Source organism: Eleutherodactylus coqui, chromosome 7, assembly GCF_035609145.1.
Source record: "Eleutherodactylus coqui strain aEleCoq1 chromosome 7, aEleCoq1.hap1, whole genome shotgun sequence".
Classification (NCBI taxonomy): domain Eukaryota; kingdom Metazoa; phylum Chordata; class Amphibia; order Anura; family Eleutherodactylidae; genus Eleutherodactylus; species Eleutherodactylus coqui.
The window spans coordinates 212,041,349-212,056,659 of record NC_089843.1 but is presented as its reverse complement, the minus strand read 5'-3'; the positions used below and the strand labels follow the sequence as shown (position 1 = coordinate 212,056,659).

The 15,311-nt window shown below is 43.2% G+C and overlaps 1 protein-coding gene across 2 annotated transcripts in view; it reads left to right on the top strand.

Moving 5' to 3' along the window:
* Positions 1 to 15,311, top strand: part of DNAH6 (dynein axonemal heavy chain 6) — a 286,055-nt gene that overhangs the window by 260,184 nt on the left and 10,560 nt on the right. For both annotated transcript variants that reach the window (XM_066574325.1, XM_066574326.1), the window contains 5 exons: positions 1,619 to 1,738; positions 9,385 to 9,506; positions 12,677 to 12,806; positions 13,793 to 13,920; positions 14,128 to 14,313. In XM_066574325.1, coding sequence (XP_066430422.1) covers positions 1,619 to 1,738; positions 9,385 to 9,506; positions 12,677 to 12,806; positions 13,793 to 13,920; positions 14,128 to 14,313 — 686 coding nt within the window. The remainder of the gene's footprint in view (positions 1 to 1,618; positions 1,739 to 9,384; positions 9,507 to 12,676; positions 12,807 to 13,792; positions 13,921 to 14,127; positions 14,314 to 15,311) is intronic.

Genomic DNA, 15,311 nt, shown 5'->3' with positions numbered 1-15,311 from the left:
CTGGGTTCAAATCAGACCAAGGGCAACATCTGTGTAGAGTATTTCAAAGTCCATGCATATGTAGTCCTTGATGAGATTTAAACCTAGGACCCCAGCAGTGCTCACCACTGAGCCACATGAACTGAACCACCACCATCACCACTTGTGGCTATAGTCCTTTGCAATTTGTGGGCATTTGGTTGCATTATGGACCTTCGGGAGGCCAAATGAATGAACACTTGATTTTTATGGAATTGGGTTGTCCACATTATTTTTGAAAATCGGGTGGTTCACTCCCGAACTGATTATTCCAATGTTCGCTCATCATTTTACAGTGACAAAAAGGATATGCCATGAATCGTTGATAGGTTTGCGTCCCACATCATACATCATAACTTGGTGCTTTCCCCTTGAATTGGATGGAGAGACGGCTATGCTCTGATTTGAAGTACCGTATATACTCGAGTATTAGCCGACCGGAGTATAAGCCGATTCAATAAGTTTTACCACAAAAAGCTTGTAAAACTTATTGACTCGAGTATAAGCCTAGCTATACTCGAGTATATACACTAGGTAAAAAAAAAACTAAATGGAATACTCACCTCCCAGTCGGCATCTGTGTCCCCGGCGTGATGGTCTCCCCGGCGGTGCAGCAAGCTGCTTGAGACTTCTCCCCGCTGTCATTTCCCTGCTCAGATTTGAATCCCCCCACCATCAGCGCTGTGTAAGTAAGCGCTGTAAATTGGATCAAACGCCAGCCAATCACAGCCAGCTCTTGAGAGACCAATCACAGCCATTCAGTGATGTCATTCACTGAATGACTATGAATGATCGAGCGCCGGCAGTGATTGTCTGGCACTCAATCTAATCACAGCACTTAGTTACACAGTGCTGATGGCGGGGGAATTCAAAACTGAACAGGGAGATGACAGTGGGGAGAACTTTCAAGTAGCTTCCCGCCCCGCCGGGGAGACCATCGTGCCGAGGACACAGACGCTGGCTGGGAGGTGAGTATGGCATTTTTTTTTAGCTCATTCGAGTATAAGCCGAGGGGGGCTTTTTCAGCACAAAAAAATGTACTGAAAAACTAGGCTTATACTCGAGTATATATGGCATATGATCTCTTTACCATTCCCTTTTATTAGGAAGCTGATAAGAGTGAATCGGAAACTGGGGTCACAGGGTCCTGTTCTACTACTGGGTGAATTCAACAGGTGGAAACCCACATTGTTCAGGTATTTATGACATATCAGTGGATATGCCATAAATGTTGGAGATGGGTATACATACATTGGGATTTGTCTTGCTTTACACAACTATATAGTTATTTACCGATTTACAATGCTTTAATATTGAATAGCCTGTTTGAGTCTGCTTTAGATTAAAATGTTCTAAACAGGTTACAGCTCCATAAAAATATTTAATTCTCATTTTGGTAGTATCCTATAGAATGAAAGTTGAGATGCATGCATGCTGTTTATCTTCCACTCTCTACCAGTTCATGTTACCCCATACAGTAGGTCTTTCAAGCATTAGTGTGAATAGTACATCTGTCGACCTGTAAGAAGTTACTGTTGTAAGACTAAACATTGTAATCCACACATGGCACTCCACTGAAGCATGATACTAACTTTTCTAGGGGAAATAACATATGGAGGCAGAGTAACTGATGCATGGGACCAAAGATGTTTGAGAACAATTCTAAGAAGGTTCTTTTCTCCCGAGACCCTTGAAGACAACTATGTTTATTCAAGCTCAGGTAAGCAAAATATCTTACCTATTTCTGATAGAAATATTCAATAGAGTTTAATACTTTTGAAGAAAATTTGGTAGAATCAAAAGTGACAAATCACATTTTCTAGTTCCTTCTTAGATTTGCAGTTGCTGTAGACACTGTGAATAGGTACTTCCTAATGTGGTAATTATGTACTCCACATCTTAATGCTCCTCTAGTCAATAGCCTATGAAATAACTCGTCTAAGAAGAAGCTAAAATTATGAAATTCAGAAAGAAAAATTAACATCAAGCTGTTTTAGTGTTTGAATACATGGAATTCTTCCTTGGGAATGCATGACTGAAAAGCATTTAAAGAAAGGAGATTTTCCAACACTTTTTATGCATCTCTAAGGCTTATATCATCAGAAGTAACACTGGAGTTTCAACTACTGGTGACCCATAAAGTGGTGTTTTGATCGCTTTCAGCTGATTACAGTACATTACGACAAACCGCTGCTCTAGACTCTGAGACAGACTCCTTGTCAGGCAAGTGCAGGCATTACCTTCCAAGGAACCAAGTCACTCAGTATGGTAATGCCTCACTAGTCTTCCTGGCAATAACTTGTTCTCAACGATCAGCAAGAAATCTTTAAGTTTTAAGTGAGTGAACAGAATGCCTACTGGTTGGTGGAAGGCATGAAAAATATAAGAAATATCAAATTAAAGTAAGGCTGACATTTTCACTACATATTATTCCTTCACTACCCCATAGAACAGAAAACTACTACAAGGAATGTTCTGAAGGACCAGTCTGATTGTTGGCATCCTTATTATACATTGATTCAGTGGTTACCAGGTTATGGCAGACGTTTCTTGCAGTAAGCACTTTTATTAACCAGGATGCTCAAAAAGCCCAGTCAGCTCTGAGAAGTATCAGTGGGTACTGGTGTATTATGTCACCACCGGAAGTAAGGGGTGGCGACATAATACGGCTGTCAAAAAAGTTGTTCACGCCCCCAGCTTGTGATTGGCGGGGGGCGTGTTTAATTCCCCAGGTGCCGCCCTCACACGGCAGGGGACAGCGTCGATGATGGGAGTCATTGTGGCCGAAAACTTCGGCCAGTGGCCTTCTCAGACTGGGAGCATCGGCGGCAGAGCCACAGGTACCTGAGGAGAGCGCCTATGCTGGGAGCACTGGCGGCCAGGCTGGGAGCGCCCACGGCAGCAGGACACCACCAAGACTGTTAGAGCGGCGTCTGCACAGACGGCTGAGGCACAGGGACACAGCTGCAGCGCGGCGGCGAAGGACAGTGTACAGTGGCCTTCTGAGGCTGGGAGCGGTGGCAGAGGCACAGCTGTGTGAAGACAGCGACGAGGCTGGGAGCGGTGTTCTCTTCAATCCACCAGGGCAGTGCAGGACAGCGGCAAGAGTGTGAGTGGTGGCAGCACAGGCAGATGAGGCAGACGCACACTACTGCTAAACAGTAAGTGAGCAGGGCCAGGACAGCTTCAGTGTCCCTATTGCTTTTGTGCCTGGTCTCAAGGGTTAGGGTGAGGGTTTGTTTTCCTATTAGGAAAAGTAAACCGCCAGCCCAGCCACACAAGCAATTAACACTCTTCTAGGACCTTCAACTCTTCACCATATCAGAAGCTAGTGGCGTGACAGGGGCATTGCTACATGCTAGCCCTGTCAAACTTCTAGCTTCCAGTGGCGTCAAGATACACCAGTACTGTATCAGTGTGGCATCATCATCATAGTTCAGTTCTGGGCATCAATTCATAAAAAGAAGGCAGTGAAGTTAGAAAAGGTGCAGTGAAGAGATTCAGATTTATTTGACCTTGAAAATAGACATTTAAAGTTCTTTCACCAGATGTGTCTTCTCTGAAAGATTATCATTCGAATGATCCAGCGAGAAGTCTTTTTTTTTTTTACGATAATCAATCCGTTCAAACCCACTTTAACACAGGGACCCCTGTTTTACCTTAACTGGTGATTACTGTTATCTCCAGTCTAGTGTCCTGGACATGAAATGACCTTCCATCTGTTGGATACAGAATGAGAAGGTCCCACTCCTGGCATAAACATACCAATGCACTCACCATCTGTTGGCATCTGGTCTGCAAATGCTTGTTAGGAGACTGTCAGTTGAATATGACAGATGGCTCCAAATGTATTGTTCTGTCAGGCAAAACAATGAGAATGATGTACATGAACTGACAGCTTCAAGTTGCTCCACCTGTAAGGGCAAAATTGGTTTAAAAAATCAGTAAGGAACAAACACCTCTAGAGATTCTAGATGCTGGTTCTCTGCAGCTCATTAGGTGGTCAAGGCATTGGCCAAGAAGAATGGCATCCCATTTTGGTCACCACCATGCTCATGTTTCTTCTTTCACAATTCTCAGGTGGTCCTTTTGTTTTCCAACATTGTTTAGAAATAACAAACCAAGTTACATTACTGCTTGCATGTTCAAGTCCTCTTCTATATATTTGTCAATGTTTGTCTGTTTGTTGGAGCATCACGCACTGCCGGTACAACCGGTTGACATGAAATGTTGCACACAGTATAATCTCGCCCCGGAGAAGGTTATAGGCTAAAAAAAATGTATAAGTGTTGTTGTCTCGGCAACCTTATTTGCATATTTTACATGAATTTTAATTTGTTTTCACCAATTGATTCTACGAATATTAAGTATTCCTGGTTATTTCCAACAAGTAATTCCCACTAGAAGAGTCAGACTGAGCGCTGGACATTTGTGTTTTAGGAAATTATATGTCCCCAGACAGGAATAGATGAAGCAACCAAGGATTGAGAACTGTTGCCCATAGCAACCAATCACAGCACAGCTTTCATTTTACCTCAGCACTAAGAGGATTAAAAGCTGTTGCCTGCAGCAACCAATCACAGTACAGCTTTTATTTTACCTCAGCAGTATAATATATAGCAACTAGAGATGAGCGAGCACCAAAATGCTCGAGCACCGAATGAATGACGGGCGAGAGCTGCCTGTGATTGGCTGATCGCCTCAGCAAATCACAATTAGCTCTTTCACGAGGCGGGGATTTTAAATCCCTGGCTGCTCAAAGAACAGGACCACAGAGCCGGGGACAGCGCAGAGAAGACGCGGCTGAGACCCGGCAGCTGAAGGGAGGTGAGCATCTATTTTTTTACACAATGTTTACTGGTTTTTCAGGGAAGGGTTTATGTTTAAAGCCCTTCCCTGAAAACCAATGACAGGGTGCCGGCAGCAGGATCCTCTACCGCAGCTGTCATGTGTGACAGCTGTGGTAGGGAATTGAAGAATTCCTTTGCTGCATTTGTCACAGATGTGGCAGGTGCATCAGCAAGAAATTCTTTTTACTAGCGGGGATAAAGGAAACATCTGCTACATGCGGCAGATGTGTTCTTCCTCCCCGCAGGGGACACGGCAGCGGCGTACAGGTAAGTTTTTTTTTTTTTTTTCATTTATTTTACACTAAAATGATTGTTTTTCAGGGAAGGGCTTATATGTAAAGCAATTAGGGGTGCCGGCAGACCATTGCCTTTAATAAAGCTGCTGGCAGCAGCCGCTGCTCCATTGAAGTCATGTGGGGAGGAGAGGGTGAAATGTTCTTGAGCACCGCTTGGTGCTCACTCGAGTAAAGATTACTCTCGAGTATGCTAATGCTCGAATGAGCATCAAGCTCAGACGAGCATGCTCGCTCATCTCTAATAGCAACCAACACAGCGCAGCTTTCATTTTACCTCAGCACTAAGAGGATTAAAAGCTGTTGCCTGCAGCAACCAATCGCAGCACAGCTTTTATCTTACCTCAGCAGTATAAAATATAGCAACCAATCATGGCGTAGCTTTCATTTTACCTCAGCAGAATAACAAATGAAAGCTGAGCTATGATTGGTTGTTATTGGCAATAAAAAAAGCACAATTTTACTCAAATCGGACCAGAACTGGAGATTTGTATATGACACAAACAGACAGATTTTGTGTTTTAGATATAAGTAGCTTTCATTTTACCGCAGCACTGAGGATTAAAAGCTGTTGCCTACAGCAACCAATCACAGCACAGCTTTTATTTTACCTCAGCGGTGTAATATATGGCTAATACATTCTCATCGCATTAATCACCATCGGTGCTTCCACATATTTATGCCCATGTTCAACAGCTTTTTATTTTGGACGACTTCCATAACAGTGCGGGGCTCATTGTTGGGGCTCACTTTTTATATTCCAGGACTGCTATTCATAAAATTACCGTGCAACACGCTGGTATATATTCTAGTTATTGTATATTTGTTTTCTTTCATTGTTGGAAAATGTTCTGGCTTGCATTGTTTTGTTTTATGTCCAATGTCCCCATGCCCCTGTCTACTACAGTCAACTGATGGGGCTCTGAAATTGATATGTAGAGGTAAACAATATGCCCTTCTTTGTCCTTTATTCTTCTATTACAGTACACTATCCACTATCTACAAGCTCTACCCTTTCTGTGACTTTCAAAGTGTGACAGCAAAAACAATAAAGTTCTCCAATGCTGTTTAGGGTTAAGGTTAACCGGAGGCAGCAAACCAAGAAAGTCTCAAAATCTGTCAGTCAATATTCATACGTTATCGAGTCGGAATCACCAGAAAACAAAGAATGCAATGTCACTTAAGAACTGGTCACCACTCCAAGAATCCCAAACACAAGTACCGATCGTCGGTGCCAACAGTGTCCCAACAAACAGACATGTCCGCTTCCAAGAACATCTGTCATATCTAGTATAGGGGTAGAAGAAGGGATATAGCTCAATCAAGCTTTGTCAACAAGAGAAGTATAGGTACATCCCTTTTAAAATACTCACAAATGACAAAGTTCAAACTTTTATGGTACTATTTAAAGTACCATATAATGAAGTGAAAAACTTAAAAAAAAAAAAAAAAGTTTGGAGAAATGCAAAAAAAAAAAAGCAATTTCTCCATTTTTCGGGGCTTTTGCTTCTATGACGTTCATGTTGTAGTAAAATTGATACATTACCTTTATTCTATGGGTCAGTACAATTGCGACAATACTGTGTTTGTACATTTGTTCTTACTACTTGGTCTTACCCACATCATTTTTTAGATGAGGGTAGGTGGCCATTTGTGCAATATTCCGAGATTGGCAATTAAAAAAAGCCCGCATTTTATAAGCCCGGCCTGTGGTTGTACTACTGAAAGATGTACTCTTGGTAAGAAGAAATCCCATGCCTTACAGTTGCCACACCTAAAAAAGCCAACCGTTTTCCGTGCATCCAACCAAGATCCTAACCTCGTGATCGGTTCCAGATGGCTACATACTAGCGGGTCCCTTAAGTTATGACTCTGCAATACGTGATAGATGGCCCACCCGTAAGGATAATCCATTGTCTTAAATGCAAAAATGTAAGCGTTGATATGTTGATTTCAGATGTGAAGTATAGTCCTTCCTCATTTTGACTCAGCACTGTGACAAATTCCGAGAACAAAACATTTGAGCCGGACCACAAGATGAAAATATCATCCATGTAGCGTAACCACATAATTATGGTTAAGCTACAATTAATACAGTCTGCTCCTCCCACCAGCCCAGAAACAAATTTCCATATGTGGTGGCACAAGGACACCCCATCTCAGTGTCCCTGAGTTGGTGGTAGAAGTTGCCATCAAAGAGGAAGTAATTATGCTCACAACGTGACTAGAAATAACTTAAGCACAAATTACGTACCTGGTACTGGGTACCTCTGTGTGAGAGGAAATGAGACCCTGCCATGAGGCCCTTCTGGTGAAGAATAGAGCTGTAGAAGACCTCTACATCCAGGCTCGCCAATCTAACCCCCTTTGAAATTGAAATGCCCTCAAGTTTGCATCGGACATCCATAGTGTCACAAGCATGCAAGGATAAGAATTCAACAAAGGGTCTCAGTGCTTGGTAACAGTACACACTGATGTTTTGTGAAAGGCTATCTATACCAGCCAGTATCGTTCATTCCTTCAGTGGATGGATCTTGGGTAAACAATGTAACGTCGTAATCTGGAGTCTCTTTAGGAGCATGAAAGCCCATTCATTCTGGTCTATCCATCCCAAACCCCTAGCCTCAGAAAGAATGTCCTTCAACTGCTGCAACAAGACATCTGTAGGATCACCTTGGAGAACCTGATATCCCTTTCTATCATCCAAGACTGGTAAACACATTCCGACATAGGGGCTTTAGTCCATTACCACTACATATTCCCCCTTGTTGGACCGTTTAGTGATGATAGACCGATCCTGCTCCAGATCAAGCAAAGCTTTTAATTCAGAGGGGGGTAGAATGACAACCCTAGAGGCAGGAACACCCAATATTTTTTTTATTAACCTCCCCAATCACCATCTTTTCAAAGATATCAATATGAGGGCAGCCAATAATAGGGAACTTTATTGCTTTTGGGTTTTAAACCTATGTTCTGCTATAGTTTCATTTATCAATGGAAGAAGAGCTAAAGTCACAAAAATACTCAATTCTGTAACACGATTTACAAGCAGATGAGGAAGAATCCGTATTATCAAATTGTAGTCATACTGTATAAAGACATACCATCATCACCCATTGTTAGAAAGTGGGATATTATCCAAAGAATTTGCTCCCCTGTTAAAGGGGTTGTCCCGCGCCGAAACGGGTTTTTTTTTTTTCAACCCCCCCCCCCCCCGTTCGTCGCGAGACAACCACGATGCAGGGACTTAAAAAAAAACCCGCACAGCACTTACCTGAATCCCCGCGCTCCGGTGACTTCTTACTTACCGGTTGAAGATGGCCGCCGGGATCTTCTCCCTCGGTGGACCGCAGGGCTTCTGTGCGGTCCATTGCCGATTCCAGCCTCCTGATTGGCTGGAATCGGCACGTGACGGGGCGGAGCTACACGGAGCCGGCATCCTGCACGAGCGGCCCCATTGAGAAAAGAAGAAGACCCGGACTGCGCAAGCGCGTCTAATTTGGCCATTAGACGCCGAAAATTAGGCGGCTCCATGGAAACGAGGACGCTAGCAACGGAGCAGGTAAGTGAAAAACTTCTTATAACTTCTGTATGGCTCATAATTAATGCACAATGTACATTACAAAGTGCATTAATATGGCCATGCAGAAGTGTATAGACCCACTTGCTGCCGCGGGACAACCCCTTTAAATCTTAAATATGTTCTTTAGGCAGAATTTGCTTTAGTGGTAATAACACACATTAAATTATTAAATACCTGAAGGGTTACAAACTCCAAATGACTTCTGCGGTGCACATAACTGAATGCACTCCTGAGTACAATGAAACACCTCATTCCTTTAAAATGCATTATTCATACTGGTCAAGTAAATGCATTAAATTTGTAGTGTTACAGCTGAGTGGTACAGTATAACACTTGGTAATGCAAGGCAGATATTCGTGGATGTCCAGAATTATCCCAATATTATAATTCACAGTCTTATGAATTATGGATGAAATTGAAATGTCTGTAATGTAACAAAAAAAAACATATGCTTCTTTGTCTGAAATACTTTAACGACAGACCATATTATAGCTAATTGGAGTGTGCGACGTCGTCCTTCTTCAGGCTTTGGTATATTTAATGTCGAAGCACATAGACACGATTCAACTGTCTTGATTTTCTTTCTTTTTATCCATGGTTGGAGATCGGCTAATGAGCTGTATTTTTATACACACTTTAGGTATATATTTCAGTCCAGATGCTGACAGTCTGCAATCTTACAAAGACTACATAGAAAATCTGCCCTTGACCGACGATCCAGAAATATTTGGAATGCATGAAAATGCCAACTTGGCTTTCCAGGTTCGTGTGCTTATGGGTACTTGCTTAAATTTAATTGTGTGAATCACATGGACTCCTCTACTGCTCAAAGGAAAATAATGATTTAATCATAATAGTCTGCTAAACACGGATAATAGGCGGTAGATGCTATTGTGTGTCAATCTTCCAGGAATATTATTTCTCATAGGAAAGAGGGCACAATAGAAACCACTAATGTTACTGAGACGGCTCAAATGCTAACGATAATTAAGGTAGTTTGACTATGAAGCACTTGGTTTTCCTTTAACAGAGCGAAATGGAACTTACTTGGTGTATTTGGTTATTAATTGTTCGAATATCATTACAGATTGCCTATTGTATAGCTACAATGAAAAGCTAGTATCTTGGAAAGGTATTATTTTACTGTACTCAGAATGGAATGTGCTTGCAACACACTTACAGCATATGGGGTTAGAAAATCAACAGTACGTAAATTTAAACATGCCGAGGATAAGAATATATCTATTCTAAGAGGAAAATAAAAAGGAAACAGTGTAAGGACAGACTAGTAATTAGTAGGAAATTATGGTACCAGTGTTTCTGGTGGCGCAATGGGTCACACAGCTCTGCTACATGCAGGTCACACACACACAGCTCTGCTACATGCACATCACATACACAGCTCTGCTACATGCATATCACACACACAGCTCTGCTACATGCACATCGCACACACAGCTCTGCTACATGCAGGTCACACACACAGCTCTGCTACGTGCACATCACACACACAGCTCTGCTACGTGCACGTCACACACACAGCTCTGCTACGTGCACGTCACACACCCAGCTCTGCTATGTTGCTTTCGCATATGAGCTGCACGTGATTTATGAACTTTAGCAGCTCATTGAGGAAACATGTTTGCTCTCACGAGATTTACAAACTTCAGCTGCTTGCTGACGTGAAATTGGGGCTTGTCGCTGTCATGTAAGTTGCATTAGCTTCACGAAAACGTTGAACTCTCTGTGGTGACATGTTTGCACAACCGAGACAGTTTGTTGCAACACTGGACAATGGTTGATGATTAGATGAAGGCTGGGCTGGTGTTGGTTGTATTAGCACTTGTGATGACATGATATCACGTTCTGTGAGCAAATGGCTGCTGGCAGGCTATGTGTCTTATATATGCTTTAGAACAACCTGCGATGATGTCATGGGGCAGAGCTCAGACACCATGTGACTGATCACATGACGGTGACATCACAGGTCCTATGAGCACACAACTGCAGACAGGCTCTGTGTTTTATATATGCTTGTGAAGGACCTGTGATGATGTCATGGGGCGGAGCTCAGACACCATGTGCCCATGTGATTGTGTCACAGTCATGTGATCAAGGGGCAAAGCTAAGTGCTAGTGGCTGATCACATGACGGTGACATCATCAAAGGTCCTCTGAGCACACGGCTGCTGTCATGCTCTGCATGTTTCATGCTGTAGGATCTGTGATGACATCACCAGCATGTGATCAGGGGTGGAGCATGAGAAGCACCCACACACATACACACTAACGGACAAGTGATCGTTAGTAGTTTGACTAGATATACCATGTTCTCTCTTTGTACATACAATTTTCTATGTTTCTAGCATCGCATTGCTTAGCTTTCACTAATCCTAATTTACAATCCCCATTATAGTCCAAAATTGCATTCATAGTTCTTCTGGTTGTTACTGGAAACAGTCAGCAAGGTTGACAATATTCAAACCCCTAACCTCTTAGCCGAGCTCATAGAATGGTTTTTCTCAAAGGGTTTCCTAAAGCAATTATTTTACAATGTTTAGTGTGATGACACTCTCCAGAATGGAAATGATCAGAACAAGCTTCATACACACACTGAGATAAAGGAAGACTTGTGAATAAAGCTTTTATCTATAAAACAGGCTATAACCAAGGGTCCTTGTAGAGGAGCTGATTCTCGTTTCAACGAGTGATCAAGCGAGAGACATCACCGCTAGCTCGCTCGCTCCCCTGCAGCCAGTTTAGACAGGTAGATGCGTCATTGGCTCGTTCAAACAAATTGCAAGAAAGCAATGACCAATAATGAGCATGTCAGTCACTGCTCATTCATATCGTTCACACAGGCCAATCATCTGTTGTACGGGGGATGAACAATGACTACGATAGTTGGTCCACATATAGCCATCATTGATTGGCTGCACATCTACCCATTTACTTAGGGACATGTGCGGCTGGCCAGCTAGCAATTTTAAAACATGATTAGCCCACAAATAAGAGTAAGCATTCGCTAATCCTTTGTCCTTTATACAGCCCAGCAATTGAGCAAATGGATGTGCCCGACAACCAGGCCATGTAGAAAGCAGCCCTTTAGAATTAGCATATGATAAGCAGTGTGATGCATTTAGAAGTTACTCAACTTTTGTTTGAATTAATTGTATATTGTAAACTATAAAACAGTTGGCTGCCATTACATGTAGAAAAGTGGAATAGTCCTTCTGCCCTCACTAGCATCCGTTTAGATTCTTAAAGGCTGGTTAACACTATAGTGAATCTCCAAGAACTGTTTGATTTGTAGTGCTTAAAGGGGTTCTGTCACTAAAAAAGAAAAATGCTATACTTATCTACTCCTCCCCCATCGGGCTACTTACCTGATCTTCACCTCCCCTATCTTCTCCTGTCTCCTGCAGTCCAGGGGGTCACTTCACCTCCAGCTGCCTGATTCTTCTCCTTCCTGTGAGGTTACGTACATTTGGTTGGCAGTCTGCCAATGTACGTTACGTCACAGCTCACAGGCCAGCAGGAGGACTGCCTATCTTCTTCAGAGATTGCTCATGCCACCTATCTCTGAAATAGATTACAATTCCTTCCTAGGCAGTGAAGCTACAGCACAGGGATGTGACCTTCACTGACCCAGCAGGAAGGAGTTTGTGATAAGCGGCCCTCATAACAAGCTGGGCCCAGCCTGCAGTGAGCTGACCTGGGGCACTGGAGAAGCTCAACCAGGTGAAGATGTGATAAGGAGACTGACAGGGAAGGAATAGGTGAGTTTAGATAATTTTTTTTTAATGACAAAACCCCTTTAAGGTTTCAGGCATACCCCAGTCATACCGAAACATTCCGAGTGGGGAGGAACAGTATTGTCCACTTCAGAATAGAGAAGCTTCCTGGTTTATCTGTATTTCTATCTCTCTGTAGCGCAAAGAAACAAGCACTCTAATTAATACAATATTGGACATACAGCCAAGATCTACATCACGAGGGGCAGGAAAGAGTAATGATGAAATTGTTAGTGAATTGGCTGCCTCAATCCTGTCAAAGCTACCAGGTAATGTTGATGTGATGTCTTGCGTTTCCTTTGGGTGGTTTTACACCTGCGCTCAGGGTTCCACTTTCCTGCTCCATTCAAATGAGGGGGGTCTTCAAATCAGATTGCTTCATCCTTCCCTCCATGGGAAAGGCTCTTTAACCCTTTCCAATCTACTGTCTGACGTCTGAAGACATTATGATTTAAGGCAGTACAGCTCCGATGTTGGAAGACATCCGTCGGGGTTCTCTTACTGTATATTGCCAGCCTCTCTGCTGTTGGAGCCTATCCAATGTGTCACCTGATGCAGTACTGGCTTTAGCCAGCATATGGCCCCGTTGTATTACGACGAGAGAAAAAAAGTAAGCTCCCCTAGGAAAACCAGGATACAAATTGGATTGCAAAGGGTTAACAGCAACTGCCACATTAGCAAATATGAGCAGCTACAGAAGAATCAAAAAGGATGGTGGGAGAGAGAGAGAGGTGTTGTGAGAACAGGAGCCAGGCGCAAATCTATGGTGATGTCTTACACGATAACGCAAATTTTGCCAAGCTGCCTTTGTAGATATACTACAGAACATGAATAGATGAATTCCTGGCATCCATGGCCTCAAGCCCTCCCTGAGCCATTTTTGGGGACCTTTCAATTCTCCTGCAAATCGAGTAGTGCCTTATGCGAGTACCTGCTCGCTCGTCTCTAAAGATTCGGGTGCCGGCGGGGAGCGGCGGGGGAGAGTGGAGAGGCACGGGGGGGGGGGGGGGGGGGATCTCTCTCTCACTCTCTCCCCCCCCCCGCTCCTCCCTGCTCACTCTCGCAACTCACCGCTCTTCCCTGCCGGCACCCGAATCTTTAGAGATGAGCGAGCAGGTACTTGCATAAGGCACTACTCGCTCATCTCTACTCACTATGTTGATGTTATAAAATTCATTTGTTATGCTTTGTAAATACATATTTTATATATACTTCTAGGACAGAATATACTTATTTACCTACTTGTTTTCTGCAGATAAATTGGACATAGCCGATGCATCAGAGATGCTATTTACTAAGGACACTAAAGGTCGAGTCAGTTCATTGACGACTGTACTTGGGCAAGAAGTGGACAGATTTAATAATCTTCTCAATGTACTTAAGGTAAGTTACTTGATAAAGTCCAAGACATCGAGTCATTAGTTATTATGTAACTGAGATAGATTGTTGTGAAATATACTTTATATTGTCTTATGCATAAAACATAAAGCTGACACATACCGTATGATGTCATGATTCTGACATACCATCAAATTATAGATTTCACACAAAAAACTACATATTGATATTCCTATGTAATTCATCCCACAGAATTCTCTACAGACTCTTAATAAAGCCATTGCTGGGTTTGTGGTTATGTCTGAGGAAATGGAGAGAATGTACAAAAGCTTCTTGAACAATCAGGTGCCCACACTGTGGGCTGATGCTGCTTATCCATCCATGAAACCCCTGGGATCATGGGTCAAAGATCTGGTTCTGAGGATATCATTTATTGATGTAAGTGATTAGAATTGTTACATACTTTATATGATCTGGCAGCAGAATGCAGTCCTAAGCTCTCACTCACGACCTGAAGGTTGCGAGTTCAATTCCTGCATGATTCAGGTAGCTGGCTCAAGGTTGACACATCCTTCCGAGGTCGGTAAAATGAGTACCCAGCTTAGTGGGGGTTAATAAATAAATTACCTGAAAGCGCTGTGGAATAAGTTGGCGCTATACAAATACCAATATTTATTTTATTTTTCGACAGAATGTTATAATTCCAAAAATTTTTCAAAGGAACCCAAGTGAACGATAATCGTTGAGTCTAAACGCGAGCCAGCGATGAATGAGAAGTTTCTGCAGGACTGAAAATCATCGTTGGTTCGGTCACTTGTTCCGTTTAAACACTTCTCGTTCAGTGTTTCACTTAAAGGGGTTGTCCCGCGGCAGCAAGTGGGTCTATACACTTCTGTATGGCCATAATAATGCACTTTGTAATGTACATTGTGCATTAATTATGAGCCATACAGAAGTTATAAAAAGTTTTTCACTTACCTGTTCCGTTGCTGGCGTCCCCGTCTCCATGGTTGCCGTCTAATTTTCGCCGTCCAATGGCCAAATTAGACGCGCTTGCGCAGTCCGGGTCTTCTGCTGTTCTCTATGGGGCTCCGTGTAGCTCCGTGTAGCTCCGCCCCGTCACGTGCCGATTCCAGCCAATCAGGAGGCTGGAATCGGCAATGGACCGCACAGAAGAGCTGCGGTCCACGGAGGGAGCAGACCCCGGCGGCCATCTTCAACCGGTAAGTATAGAAGTCACCGGAGCGCGGGGATTCAGGTAAGCGCTGTGCTGTTTTTTTTTTAAGTCCCTGCATCGGGGTTGTCTCGGCCCGAACGGGGGGGGGGTTGAAAAAAAAAAAACCCGTTTTGGCGCGGGACAACCCCTTTAAGGCATGTGAACACTCAACGAGAAGTGATCGATTCTCGTTGAACGAGTCAACAATGAATCTGCCTGT